This window comes from Rhinatrema bivittatum, chromosome 18 (genome assembly GCF_901001135.1).
Source record: "Rhinatrema bivittatum chromosome 18, aRhiBiv1.1, whole genome shotgun sequence".
In the NCBI taxonomy this organism is placed as follows: Eukaryota; Metazoa; Chordata; class Amphibia; order Gymnophiona; family Rhinatrematidae; genus Rhinatrema; species Rhinatrema bivittatum.
Genome location: NC_042632.1, coordinates 52,884,323 through 52,898,607, shown reverse-complemented (window position 1 = coordinate 52,898,607; position 14,285 = coordinate 52,884,323). Strand labels below are relative to the sequence as shown.

General features: G+C 41.4%; 2 protein-coding genes across 2 annotated transcripts in view; one reads left to right on the top strand and one right to left on the bottom strand.

Annotated features, from left to right (window-relative positions):
- Positions 1–8,612, bottom strand: part of RBM27 (RNA binding motif protein 27) — a 46,774-nt gene extending 38,162 nt beyond the window's left edge. The window contains exons 1-3 of the mRNA XM_029583660.1: positions 8,307–8,612; positions 2,789–2,907; positions 1,709–1,881 (exon numbers count right to left, since the gene is read on the bottom strand). Coding sequence (XP_029439520.1) covers positions 1,709–1,881; positions 2,789–2,907; positions 8,307–8,365 — 351 coding nt within the window. The 5' untranslated portion in view covers positions 8,366–8,612. The remainder of the gene's footprint in view (positions 1–1,708; positions 1,882–2,788; positions 2,908–8,306) is intronic.
- Positions 8,613–8,794: 182 nt separating this feature from the next.
- Positions 8,795–14,285, top strand: part of LARS (leucyl-tRNA synthetase) — a 42,509-nt gene continuing 37,018 nt past the window's right edge. The window contains exons 1-2 of the mRNA XM_029583645.1: positions 8,795–8,917; positions 10,896–10,944. The gene's annotated coding sequence lies outside the window, so the exon portion shown is untranslated. The remainder of the gene's footprint in view (positions 8,918–10,895; positions 10,945–14,285) is intronic.

Below are 14,285 nucleotides of genomic sequence, written 5' to 3'. Positions count from 1 at the left end.
TTTGATTATCATTAATGAAGGCGTGCCTTCGGCTTGAAAATATCAGGAAACATCGTTCCAGAACACACATTTAAATGTTTTGACTGTTAGTGGTGTCAGGAAGGGGAGAAACATTTGCACTGCAGAATTTAAACTACTTGCTACGAGTTATGTAATGAAATTCTCTGAAAGACATTACAGAGAATGGATGTGGCTCCTTACAATGCACTTGAATTTGATCTGGTAAATCGCAGAGAACGTTTCATGTTATTTACAAGACTATTTTAAACCTTTTAGCATGATATTTGGTCATGAAAACTCACAAAACAGTCCTTATATCAATACAATATGACAAGTCACTACCTCTGGCTCTGGGGGATTTGCTAGGTATATAAATATTGGCTCTAAACACACAAAATTCATGGCACACATGATCACGGAACATTTGTTTAAATCTACTTTACTGAGAGTTACAGAACCAACCCATCATCAAAACAGATACAACTAGTGTGGGTCACCTGGTTCAGAATTTCCTGACATTATCATTATAATATCATTCGATAAAACAGCATTCCTTATCTCTGAATATATGGTCACAATAAAAAGAAAAGCTTGCACAAATGAAGCTATCGATGAACCCCCAACAAAACTGAATTAATCTGGCTGAGCTGAAACCCACCTAAATCTATTCCACCAGGGATTGATCTTGGAAATTGCCAATTAACCCCATCAACTCAAGTGAGAGAACTAGGAGTTTAAACTGATAAGGATGAAAACCCATATTAGCAAACTGATCAAATCTGATTTCTACAGGTTATGAATCCTGACCGGACTGAAACCTCTTCTAAACACAGCAGATTTCAGAATGGTTTTACAATCTCTAACCTTGATTACTGTAATTCCCTACTCCTGGGAATCCCATCCAGTTACCTTAAACCTCTTTAACTACTGCAAAATGATGCAGCTAGACTACTGTCTGGAAAACAGAAATACGACCACATCACCCCAATGCAGACTGCTCTACAGTGGCTCCCTGTACAATCAAGAATAATGTATACATGACTTAATCTACAAAGCTCTCACCATAATTTTCAATAACATTCATCCGAATAATGATCTGTTGGGAATAACATTTAAACCACATATTCCACCACGATCGCTCAGATCACAAAAGAAAGGCCTCACAGAAATCCCGACCTTAAACAAAATCTCATCTTTCTAGAGAAAGAGCAATTTCAGTCGCTGGACCAAAACGAAACTATAAAAGACAATAAAAAATTCAAGAGCGAGCTGAAGACCTGGCTATTGAAAAATGCCTACAGTCTGGCAGATGCCTCCATTTCTCCATGCGTCAGAAAACCTAAAATGTACTGATCTTTACCTCCATACCTAACCCTTAACCCAGTTATGTTTCCCTAAACGTATCCGTCTCTGAATCCACACATTGTAACTAAATATTTCCCTAGGCCACAATCTGTAGGTCCATTTTCATTATTTATTTACGAGTGGCTAACCCGTACACAGTTATGAATTAGTGATTCTCACATGGAACGCCGGTATATAAACACATAAATAAGTAAAATAAATATAAGAAAAGCCAATGAACATGTTTTGGTTCATTTATAAAGCAATCTACGTCTCCGAGACAACTACTGATGACCGATTTAATAGGGCACGTGCTATGTGTTTGAAATCTCTGAGCTCAGACGCGCAGAACCCGCTGCCTTACCAAACCTGCTGGTGTACACAGCTGCTGCTGCTGCTGCTTTTCTGGCACCAGTTCTTTAATTTCTTCTTTCTCCAGAATTGTAGGTTTGGGTTCTTGTTTAACTATTTCTGGGACAGGAAGGTAGTTCTTTGTATACAGACTTTCAAAAAGTTTATCGACAAAACCCGTCGTTTCTAAGAAGGAAAAAAAAAAGATAGATTTCAAAAAACAGTGCCATCAGTCATATTAGGTTTGGGAAAATTCATAGACATAGCAATGGATAATTGTGGTTACACAGGAAAAAGTAAACAAAAAAAAACTGTACAACAAAAACTTTCCGGAAATAAATGTAAAACAGACAAAACATAATATGACAGCATATGAGCACCATGAGGCCCATCGAGACTGTTCATTCTCTTTTCCTACTGTTACTTGATTCTCTAGCTTTATCATAATCTCTTCTCAATTAAGTTTTACGTAGCACATTTATAGGAAGCATGTAACGAGCGAATGAGTTATTTTTTTTTTTTTTTAACAGTACCTAAAAATCACTTGATTTGTCTAATAGGTTTAAATCAAGTATAATACCATTAAAAAAATGCAATATTTTTTTTTTAAACAAATGGAAAACAATTTCCTGAAAATAAAGAGAGGATCTTCAGGTCAAAAACCGTTCAACCATGATGCAAAAAACAGACGTCATGAAAATAAACAGTGAGATATTTAAAATCCAATACAATCCATTATACAGCAGTTTTCTGGTCCATCAAAGCAGCTCACAATGAGGTTTACAACAAATAAAATGTAAGTAAAATATTAAAGTTTTCGTGACAGGTCCAAACTGCATTCACTAATTTTTTAAGCTGTTATTCTGCCTTCCAAAACAAGATGAAATTCAACTTCAATTCTTTAATTCTCAAGAACAATGTCCTGTTTGGTCATCCTACTTGAAGGTATCTCTATAAGGTTTAGAAAGGTTGCAAAATAGTTACCAAACAGGCTTCCAGAGCCACTCTGAAGGTAGAAAATTAATGCGGAATGGGTATATAACTCATGCAAGATTCTGCAAGCTATAAAAATCAAGATGGGAAAATAGAATACCTTTTTGTAAAAAGACATCCAGTTGGTCGGCACAAAAAGCCTTGAGCTCTTTCTCCGATTTGTCTTTTTTTACCAAAGCCACCACATAGTTTGCCAAGGCTGAAGGATCCGCATCACATCTAAACAAAAGGCAAAACATGGTTACTACTGGTAGATGAAACATGCTTACAACCAAAATGCTACAGAAGACTAGTTAAAAAACAAAGCAAAAAACAAACCAACAGTTTGACAGCTACCACTGTTTCTCCTTAAAACAGGATAAAATGAAGTGGAGGTACATTTTGATTCTGCAAAAGAACAAGGTTTTTTTCTTAGAGAGAGCAGGACACCAAAGTCAGAAATACTAAAAGCTGTAGAGCTATAGGCAGAATGTGTAGCGCTTTAAACAAAGCATAAGAACCAAAAAAGTATTACACTGCAATCAGGACAGTAAAACAAAGACCAAAAAAAGTTTAAAAAGAAATAAACCAAAACGAAATAGAATTAGTCTATGCTTCATTCCACTTTGGGAAAGATGGATCACGAATTTGAGAAAATAACTTAATAAAAGATAAAGGAAGACTGAACAGTTATTTCTCTATCAGCTTTTTTAAATAACTTAAGCAAAAGAAATAGTGCTTCTCGTTGCACAAGTCAAATGTTGCAGAGAAGTACTCTAAACATTTCCAGGAAGAAATAGTATTTTGATGTATCCCACACGACCAATCAGCCTTCATAAAACTGCTAATACTTTTCTGGTCGTTTATCGTCACATAACCACATAAAAGATAGGCCACCTCCAACAAACTCAAGTTACACTCCCCCAGAACTGAAGCACTAAACTCTTGACATATCCTCTATGGCCCCACAAGGGCAAAAAGTGGTTCCAAGATGAGAAGTCTAAAACCCAGGCATTCTCCTAACTAAACATGGAAACGCAGATCACTGTAGTTGCAAGGACACTTTCTACCACTTCCAGCGACTAAAGCAAATGAAACTACACAGAGAGAGACAACCGAGCAACTCTGATGCATGCATTTGTCCAATCCCAACTAGTCTACTGCACACGCGTTTCCCATAACTGCTAAAATGTCCACAGTTTGTGCAGAATACTGCAGCACGGATGCTTTCCAACTGCAGTTACAGAGACCACATTAGCCTGGTTGCCAACTTCCTATTGGGCCTCAATTCAAAGCCCTCTGCGAGTCACTAACTGACCATGGCCCAACCTACTGGACTATGCACCTACAAACACTCCTGAGGCTAAGATTTGAAAAAGATGCATTCCTATAACTCTCTGCCCCCTATAAGAACCAGGCTAGTCCAAACCTGTAAGCGCACCCTCTCCTCATTCATTCCCAGACTCTGAAATTCGCTGATATTCCTCTGTACAGTAAAGTGGCCTTGTGAGACTTGGAGGTGGAATATGTGGAGATTGACAAGGAAAAAGCAAAACTGCTTAACAAATATTCCTGTTTGGTGTTCACTGTGGAAGGGCCAGGAGTAGGACCACATAAAACAAATACAAATAAGACTGCAAGTGAGGTAAACTTCAATCGATTTTCAGGAAAAACATGATTATGAGGAGCTAATTAACAAAGTAGATAAAGCAATGGAACCAGATGGGATACATCGGAGGAGATTAAGTGAACCTGACTGACCTTTTCAGGAGAGGTTCCAGAAAACTGGAGATGGGGAGATACTGTTCCTTCTCACAAAAGTAAGAGGCGGAAGAGGCTGGCAACTACAGGTCAGTTAGTCTGACCTCTGTGGTGAACAAATTCATGGAATCGCTGCTAAAACAAAGGATAGAGCAATTTCTGGAATCCAATGGATTGCAAGATCCAAGGCAGCAGGGTTTTACCAGAGGTAGCTCTTATCAGATAAGTCTGATCAATTTCTTTAAGTGACCGGCGAGTTGGATCAAGGAGAGCGCTAGTTGTAGCGTATTTGGATTTCAGTAAGGCCTTTGACTCAGTTCCGTGTAGATGACTTATAAATAAATTAAGCGCCCTTGACATGGGTCCTAAAGTGACCGACTGGGTTAGAAACTGGTTGAGAAGGAGGTGACCAAGGTGTGAGGATTGCTGGACAAAGCTTCACTCTCTCTGGAGTCAGGAAACACGCTGGCGCCAGCTTTTCTTCTTGCAACTTAACTTTTCTTATTACATTTAAACACTGGCATTAACAGACTGCCTACCCTTTTAGCAGTGAAGTTACAATACCTTCCGGTTAGGTCATAAATACTTCAGAAGCTGCCTTCTCCTGGAGACACAGGGGCCACCTGAGCCCAGCTGGGTTCACATTTTTATTCCTCTCTGCCAGGAGGGTCCTGCCCACAGGAGTTAAGGTAGACCAAGTTAAATGCCTGGGTCCACATATGCAAAAAGGGGAAAAAGAGGGTCACTTCGTCACACAAGGGTGGTGGTAAATCACTCCAAGGAGGGGGGACATTACTAGTGATGTACTGCAGGGAACAATCTTGAAATCAGTTCTTTTCAACATTTTCGTGAGCAACATCGTGGAAGGATTGCTGGAAAAGGCTGGTCTTTTTACTGATAATACCAAAAGCTGCAACAGGATAGACAGCCAGAAAAATGTGGATAACACGAGGAGGATGTAGCAAAGGTCAAAGAATGGTCTAGGATCTGGCAGCTAAGATTTATTGCTAAAAATTGCAGAGTTATGCATTTAGGATGCAAAAATCCAAGGAAGAGGTACAGCTCAGAGAATGAAATTCTTCTAAGCACAAAAGAGGAGCAGGATCTCTGTGATCATAACTGATACATATAACATAGTGCTGATGGCAGAAAAAGACCAAATGGTCCATCCGGTCTGCCCAGCAAGTTTCTTGTGGTAGTAACTGCCACTCTATGCAGGTTACACTATGTTTCGGTTAAGGGTAGAACTGCCACTCCATGCAGGTTACCCCACCACCCATTTCTTAATTTCCATGCTCTAGCCTTTAGGGATCTAGTGTTTATCCCATTCCTTTTTGAATTTGTTAAAGTGACCAAACAGGTGGATAAGGTGACGGCAAAAGCTAGAAAGATGTTTGTTTTTTAGGAGAGGAATAGTTAGAAAAACTGAGGCAATATTGCCCCTGTACGGGTCACTGGCGAGCCTCATTTATAATACTGTGTACAATTCTGGAGATTGCACCATCAAAAGGATATAAAACAGTTGAGTCAATCCAGAAGTTGGCTAAAGTGGTCAGTGGTGTTTGTTCTAAAGCATATGGAGACAGACAAAGATCTAAAACATGTATACCCTAGAGGAAAGTTGAAATAGGGAGATAATATAGAGGCATTTAAATATCTCCAAGATTTCCATGCACAGGAAGTGGGCCTCTTTCAATGTAAAGACAACTCTAGAATGAGAGATCATGGGATGAGGGTGAAAGGGCATAGACTCAGGAAATATTTCTTTATGGCGACAGTAGTGGATGCAAGGAACAGTTTCCTTGTGGAGGTAGAGACAAGAATAGTATCTGAAATCAAGAAAGCATACGATATCTGAGAGAGTGATAGGGACTGTAAAGCTGAATTAGCTGGTGTGGATGGGCAGACTAGATAGAAAAAGACCGTATGGCCTGTTGTCACATTTCTCTGTTTTTATGGATCTTCCATCAAGCCTACCCTTCTTGGCCAGCAAGTGAAAAACACACTACTTTCATACCTCTGATCCCCTCGCTTCAATAAACTGGCCCTGTTTCTACTGTTTTCTACCAAGTGTTTTGATGTGTTATGTAACTATACTATGTTTATATTGTATAGTATCATTAACATTTAATATATTCTGTTCATTATGTATTTATGTTATGTCCATATATTATTTTATATATAACATTGTGCAATCCTGTAACTGATTCAGGTAAAAGAACAATTAACAAATCTGTTTAATAATCATCATCTACAAAAACACCCATTTTTTAGACAAAGCCTCAGTTTGCAAGGATGGGATTACCCTATACACCTGTAGAAGAAGTTTTTCACTCAGATTGACCTGCATTACATGTGCCGGGGTGCCATTATGCAACCATGATAATTTTATCCTTCAACATCACAGATCACTCACTGTACATAAAAAAACCCGTCATCCAAATCAATATGTACTGCTCTTTAAGCATACAATGCTCATAAGGAAAAACAACATGCCTTAGAAATCCGGAACAAATCAACCAATAAACTCCATCAAAAATCATTCATGACCAGGGGGAAAAAAATGTTGCATTCTTTTCAAGAATGTTCTCTTTATATAAAGGTAGCTGGGATGATCCAATGCATGTAGATGTTAGAATACAGAAGTGGCAGTCAGTATTCCCCCCCAAAATATATAAAATTACTACTGAACGAAAGCCATAGAGCAAGACAAGAATTCTAACGCAAGAAAAGTGAACATAATTGTTAAAAAACAAGAGAGACTCATTTTTAAATGTGTTCAAGTTCTGTATACCTTGGCTCCCATTGTATATACATTTCTAGAATGAATACCGATTTATGCTACTTATTCGTCAGAGACAGCAACATAAGCCTTTAAAAAAAATGCCACCTATATATCAGAGAGAATACAAATGAATCAATTAAACCAATTTACATCAGAATTTTAAAAAATGTAACAGATAAAATTTAGAACACACAAGTTCATTATATGAGCCACTTCAAACTACAGTATATTTTCATATCTTCCCAATGGTAACTTAAACTAGTCTCAAAATAAGAAACATTGCTGCTAGAACCAAAAACATGAATTATGAATGTTTAGCTCATGAATGCATCAAGTAGGTTTACTCCCATTCTGCTACACAGAACTGTACACCCACCAGCCTTGCATAGTGAAAGTCTGAATCTGTCAACCAGAACACAATAAAAGTGTCAAAAAGGATTATCAAAAGGAATGACATGGAGATCTGCCCTTTCTCACAAGAAAATTAGACTATGACAAGTTCAGAGCAATGGGACAAAACTTTGGTCTTCTGGATTCCCAAGAATGTTACTTTTCTTTCAGACATAGGTTTAGCTCAGTTTTATTCTGCACGGTTTTAAAAAAAATGATGCTTCATGGTTTCAGTCAGCTTCTCCTACACATGATTAACCCGAAAACAATTAAAGGAACTGTCTAAAAAGCGCTTGCAATTGCTTAAAGCCTGGGGCATAAAACAAAGTCGGAGAGCCGGTGCGAGGAGTCGGCCACCTCTACAGCCCCTGCCCTCGCTAACCTCTTCGGGCAGCCTCACTGGACTTTCGCCCTCTATGCCCGCACCCCCTCCCCCGGGCAGGGGATGAGAACATTTTGCCAACTTCGTGCCCATTCCTAAGAAGGTCTCGGTCTCCCGTACTGACACTCGGCCAGCGCAGCCCTTGGAAGGTGTGGGGGCTGCAGTTACATTTTACTCACGCAGGCAGGGAGGCTGGAGGAGGAGGGGGGGGGGGCACCTCTTACTGCTGCGGGCACTTCCACACGTTGCGCGGAAGCAAAGAGACGGCAGGGCCTCGCTTCCCCCCCCCCTTAGGCCCGGGCTCTGCCAGCGGTTACTTACATGGGCTCCAGTAACTTGGCCAGCCAGGACTTCAGGGCTTCCACATTCTCTATCAGCATGACTCCTCCAGGCGCCGCGGGCTCTGCCTGGCCCGGCTTTACCGCCACTCGCCTGCCTCCTCCTCGCGCCGGCGGGGGCAGCGGCTCAGGACCGTCCGTCGCGACTACACCGCGATAACCATGTCATCGTCAGCCGGGCCCGCAAGCCGCCACAGCGAACAACACACACAACTCACACAAAACAGGCCCCGAGCGCAAGCTAACCTGCCTGCACGGCGGCCTAGCGTCGGATCCCTTGATGGGCGGGCGGCGGCGGCCAATGGGCGGGCGGGGGAGCCGGTGGCGGCCGTGGGGGGGGTGGGCGGGGCCGACCCCTGTGGAAGTAGCAAGCTAGGTGGAGCGCGCACGTGAACTCCGGGGGCTAACATGGGCTCGGGGAGAAGGCGGTGCGTCTCTTAAAGGCGCAGGCACGCGTTTACTCGGCGCTGAACGTGGGAGAGGAAAAGAAGCGTAAATTCCCGCACCGAGCACCAGTGCAGACTTCAAACCCCCACCCAAGGGTTTGGATGGATTAGGCTGCGGTGGGCAGCCTTGTTTCCCCAGCAAATCAAAGTATGCGATACTACTGTGCTTAATCTCACTGTAAACTTTTCTACAATTTGTTCTGTTATTGCAGGGTCGGTCAACTCCTGTCCTCGAGAGCCACCAACAGGCCAGTTTTTCAGGATATCCGCAATGAATATGCATGAGAGAGATTTTCATATAATGATGGCCATGCTTGCATTTGGGTACTTGCCAGGTTCTTATGGCCTGGATTGGCCACTGTTGGAAACAGGATGCTGGGCTTGATGGACCCTTGGTCTGACCCGGTATGGCATTTTCTTATGTTCTTATGTTCATATAATGATGGCCATGCTTGCATATTCATTGCGGATATTCTGAAAAACTGGCCTGGTGGTGGCTCTCGAGGACTGGAGTTGGCCACCTCTGTGTTACTGGGACTCATCGCCAATCTCACGTCACAGTTTGGATTGTACCAGGTAAATACCAAAAAGGTTTGAGCATCGTGGTTGTTTCTATCCAAAACTAGCCTGGTTCTACTTCAAACAGCTATTAACTTAAAGCAAATGTATAGAGTAAACAGCTCTGGGTTTCTAGAGATAACGGAAATGTATAATTATATGCAAAAATGTCATGAATATTCATTGGATAGCATAGCTAGAAAGAAGACGTGACCTATCTGTGGCACTTGTTGACCAAATGTTACCATCCAAATTCTTGCTTTGTTACCTGCTTCTCATCATTAAATTGCCTGACTTAAATATGTTTGCATAAGTTCTATTAACCCAAATTACCCAAAATTTTAATTTAGAAAAATATATAGCCAAGTGATAATTTGACAAAGTTGTTGAATAAAAGTCATGGCATCCTATGTTAAGCTCAGCATAGCAGAACTTAGGCCAGCTTGGTGGCTCAGTACCAATGCCATATGCTCCCCTATAGAAGACTTGGGCTCGATTACCAGGAAGAAACTGCTCCTCAGGTGCTGGTGATGCTTCCGAAACACAGTGTCCCTAGTCCCTGGGGGGAAAGAAGGCTTGGCCATTGCACAACAGTGATACTTAACTGGATGGACGTAGAGTCCACATGTACTGGCCCCTAACTAGGAAACTAACTAAAAGAGCAGGAAGAAACTACCAAGCCCAAATACTCACTGTCCCATCTCGCCCGCCCCCACAAAAAAAAAAAAACAACAAAAATTCAGCATAAAGGCTGCATATCTCAGAAAACGCACATAAATCCCCAAATCAGGTTTCTACACTGTCCCCCACTCTGACTCGTATAATATATTACCAACTTCCTTGTTTTATCCAGTTTTATTTTGGAAACAGGAAAAAAATACCCCCCCCCCAGGCCTTCCCATAATCATCCCACCCTTCTTGGATCCAATCTTCTCCATCCAGGGAGATGCAAGCATAAGAAGCAGTCAAAATGGGGCTCCTGCCCCGCCAGCTTCTGTCTTCAAAATGGTGCCAGCTGATCCTGAAGTCATTTTGTTGTAGGGCCATATAATGTGAGACAAAGTGGCACCGGCACTATTCTGGACCCAGAGCTGGCGAGACGGGGGTTGTACCTGCTCCTTTCTTATTAGAAACCCCCATGCAAGTGAGGCCAGTGGGTACTGTTTCTTTTAGATTTTTTCTTTTGGGATTTTTCTTTTATTATTTAATTCTGTTTAGCAAATGAAATAAACTGAATAAAAAACCCCCCAAACCTGAATTAAAACAACACAACATTTCTTTTCCTGCACATCCCCTAGTCTGAGCTGGCCGTGCACCAGTATAGGAAGACCTTTACTTGAGGATCTGATGTTTGACATCGCAATACTAAGTGTGTTGAAATTCTGGCAGCACCTTATGGTGTTAGAGTGTTTTATCACATGCCGTTCTGTGCCTCTTGCTCTACTCTTCTTTGATTACATTATAGGACTTAATGTAACCACTGTCCATATTGTAATTATTGTAGGCTGTTTGATGAAGGGTTTAACATTCTTCTATAGTAACTGATTTATTTCCATCCTCACTTACAGAATGACATTCTTGTGCTCAGGAGGGAAGGAAGCAGGTGACTAAGCAACAGTAGGTAGCCCTTCTACTTTCTCCCTGCAGAGCCACTGGCTTCACATTTTGTTTCACATTCTTATGTCAAGTAGGATTTTTTGCTGCAGGGAACAGTGACACTGGCACAGTCGCCTGCTAAGAACAGCTCAGGACCCAAGGGCCAAAGCTGGGAACCACGCCAAATTAGTATAATCCTGTAATATTATCAGTTATCACGGATCTATTATGTAGAAAGAAAACCCCATTTCTCCCTGTAATGTCGTAAAATAAAATGATTACAACTCTTAACATTTTATAAGCTCGTTCACGTTGCCCTCCATTTCTATATTTATTTATTTATGCTTTTTATATATCGTCGTTCCAACAAGATCACAAAGGTTCACATAAATTGCATTTGATTACGTTTTATAATATTATATTAACAGGTTCTTATTTAAAGTAATTGTACCTATTTTAATATTATTGAATAATCAAAACATTCAAAGTGATATCTAATATTCTTGAACATTCTCTGACTTTCATTCTTAATTTTACTGCACCTGATGCTCTTATGTGCAGCTACTGAACTTCAGCACATCTGATCTCGTGGAAACATCAGTGTTCACATATTTTATCCCAAACTCTGTGTCTGGACCCCCAAATGAGGTCACAAGTGCCAGCATTCTTTAGGCACCAGGTCACAGCTGCATTAGTATTGGAAGGCACGGGGGCCACTCAGCCAGGCCATGCACTCACAGGCTCTGCAGTGACCTTGCCTTTGAGTTTCTTCCCTGCAGGAAGAGGGATCAGGGCTACTGCAGAACCTGTGAGCTTTCACTGGATCACAAAACGCACGGTGGCTTTTATTACTAACGCTGCTGCCGCCTTGCTCATCAGTTGGGCTTGGGACCAGCCATGAAGGGAGGGGAAGGCTGAGTGTGCTCAGATCAGTGAGGATAGCTACCACTGCTCTCTCCTCATCCAACACTGAACCTAAGAGAAAAATGTTGTCCCTGTAGTCAGCTTGCCATCTCTTCTCACCAGTTGTCATCCAAAGATGCAATTTGAAGGGAAGGATCACAAGTAAGAGGGTGGAGGTTGGATCGGCTGGAGACAGATTGACTGTGGAGACTGAGAGAGGGTCGATGGAAGACTGACTGTGAGATGTAAGAGAGGAGCAAGGGTAAGAGGGGTTCAGATGTGAGAGGATGGAGAGGATTGGAGGGGAGGAAGTGAGCCTGGGTTGTGAGAGAGGATTGGGGATAAGAGTGAGGATGGAATAGAGCAGGGGTGGCCAACTCTGGTTCTTGAGAGCCACAAACAGGTTTTACGATATCCACAATGAATATGCATGAGATAGATTTGCATTCAATGGAGGCATTACATGCAAATCTCTCTCATATTCATTGTGGTCATCCTGAATACCAGGCCTGTTTGTGGCTCTTGAGTACTGGAGTTGGCCACCCTGGAACAGGAGATGGGGGTGAGAAGGAGATGGCAGAGAATCAATTGAGGGTTATAAGAAGGGCTTGGGGGTAAGAGAATCATGGGGGGGGGGATTTGAAAAGAGCTAAAGGCGTGCACTGGAGAAGTGAAAGGAGCTGGGATATGTAAGAGGGGGTCAGCTGGAGGAGTAGATATTGAGATGGAAGGTCAGATATTGAGATAGAGCAGTGGTTTTCAGCCCAGTCCTTGGGATATCCTCAATGAATATGCATGAGACAGACTGTCATGCATTGCTTCCATTGTATGCAAATCTATCTCATGCATATTCATTGCAGAGATCCTAAAAACCTGACTAGCTAGGTTTGCCCCGAGGAACGGGTTGAAAAGCACTGAGCTGGAGGAGCAGAATTTAAGTAGGAAGTTTGGTGACAGGCAGGATGTCCTCAGGAGTGGGTGGAGATGGAGAGAGAAGGGGGGTCAGCTGGAGTGCAGGGAGAGCGAGTGATTTTTGGAAGGGAACTGCATCCCTGCAGATCTGCTTTGGTTATCATGTGAAACCCAGATTTATGCAGCCTTCAAGTGGGAGCTTTCTCAACATCATGCTGCCTCGTTAATAGATCTAATAGTAATGGTGCCATCTTCAGGTTGTTTGTTTTCCAGGTAGTGCTAGCAGATGGAATAAAAACATCCACAGGCTGCATTTCAGTCTATCAGCTCTTTAAATCCCTTAGGTTTAAGTGTATCTTAAAACGGAGCAAATCTTAACCTGGAAAACTATAGCTACAGTCTAAAAATGGCTGCCCCAATTTCCAGGCCTCTCCAGGAGACCCGCCTTCAGATGGAGATTTAAAAAGAGATTTTATTTTAACATATTTTTTCCAGATAGCCTTTCCAGATATTTTTTTTCCAGATAGCCTTTCCAGATATTTTTTCCAGATAGCCTTTCCAGATACCAACTGAACTTACTTTCAACTCAAGCAACTCAACTCCGTCAGAGTAATCAACAACCTTGGACAACTCCTTAATGTTATTTTTCTTTTTCTAATTTGGCAGGTTTTATTACCTTGGTTACTTCTTTTTTAGCTCATTGTTAATTTATCTTTCACCTTCTCTACAATCCAAGTTGCATTATGTCCCTGTTTTATTGTAACTGCTATTTTCCTATTCTATCACATGTTAATGTTAAGTGTTTTTAAATATTTATCCTTTTGTCACACCCTGTTTATTGTAAACCGGCATGATGCGACTCCCATCGCGAATGCCGGTATATAAGAAATTCAAATAAATAAATAAATAAATAAATACTCCTCAGAGCTGCCGTTGGTCACAGTAGTTTTTAGGTAGGAGTCTAAAATGATTTTGTATGTTGACATACAAACAAGCCTTTGAAGTGCCTCTTTACTTAAGTATTGTATCATCCAGCATTGAGCCCTGTTAAATTTAGTTAGAAAAATAACCGGTCAAACCGGAACTGCATGTAGAGACCAGCATTTTGCTCTGCTGGGATTTGTCAGTATAGGCTACCGTGCAATAGATCCAATTCAAGCAGGCCTGTATGGGAAACCAAGAATTTTTAGGAATTTCTGTTGGATGTATTTATTTAAATCATTTATATACTGCTGCCCCAGTGAAACCGTCCAAAGCGGTGAACAAATGGGCTAAAACAAAATATAGTATGCAGGATTTATCTTGCACTACATGCTGACACTAGGGCTGAAAGGCCATCCAAAGGGTGCTGTTATTCTGTGGAAGCAACACTGAATTCTGGAAATGTGTTTTTCTTAAAAAATGGATGAACATTTAAATCATGAGAATACTTTATAATTTAGATAAGAAGTGCCATCTTGGGTTACAGCAACAGTCCATCTAGTTCTGAATCCTGCTTCTGACAATGTCCTATCTGGATCTTTACAAAGTATCCAGCAGATCCCAAA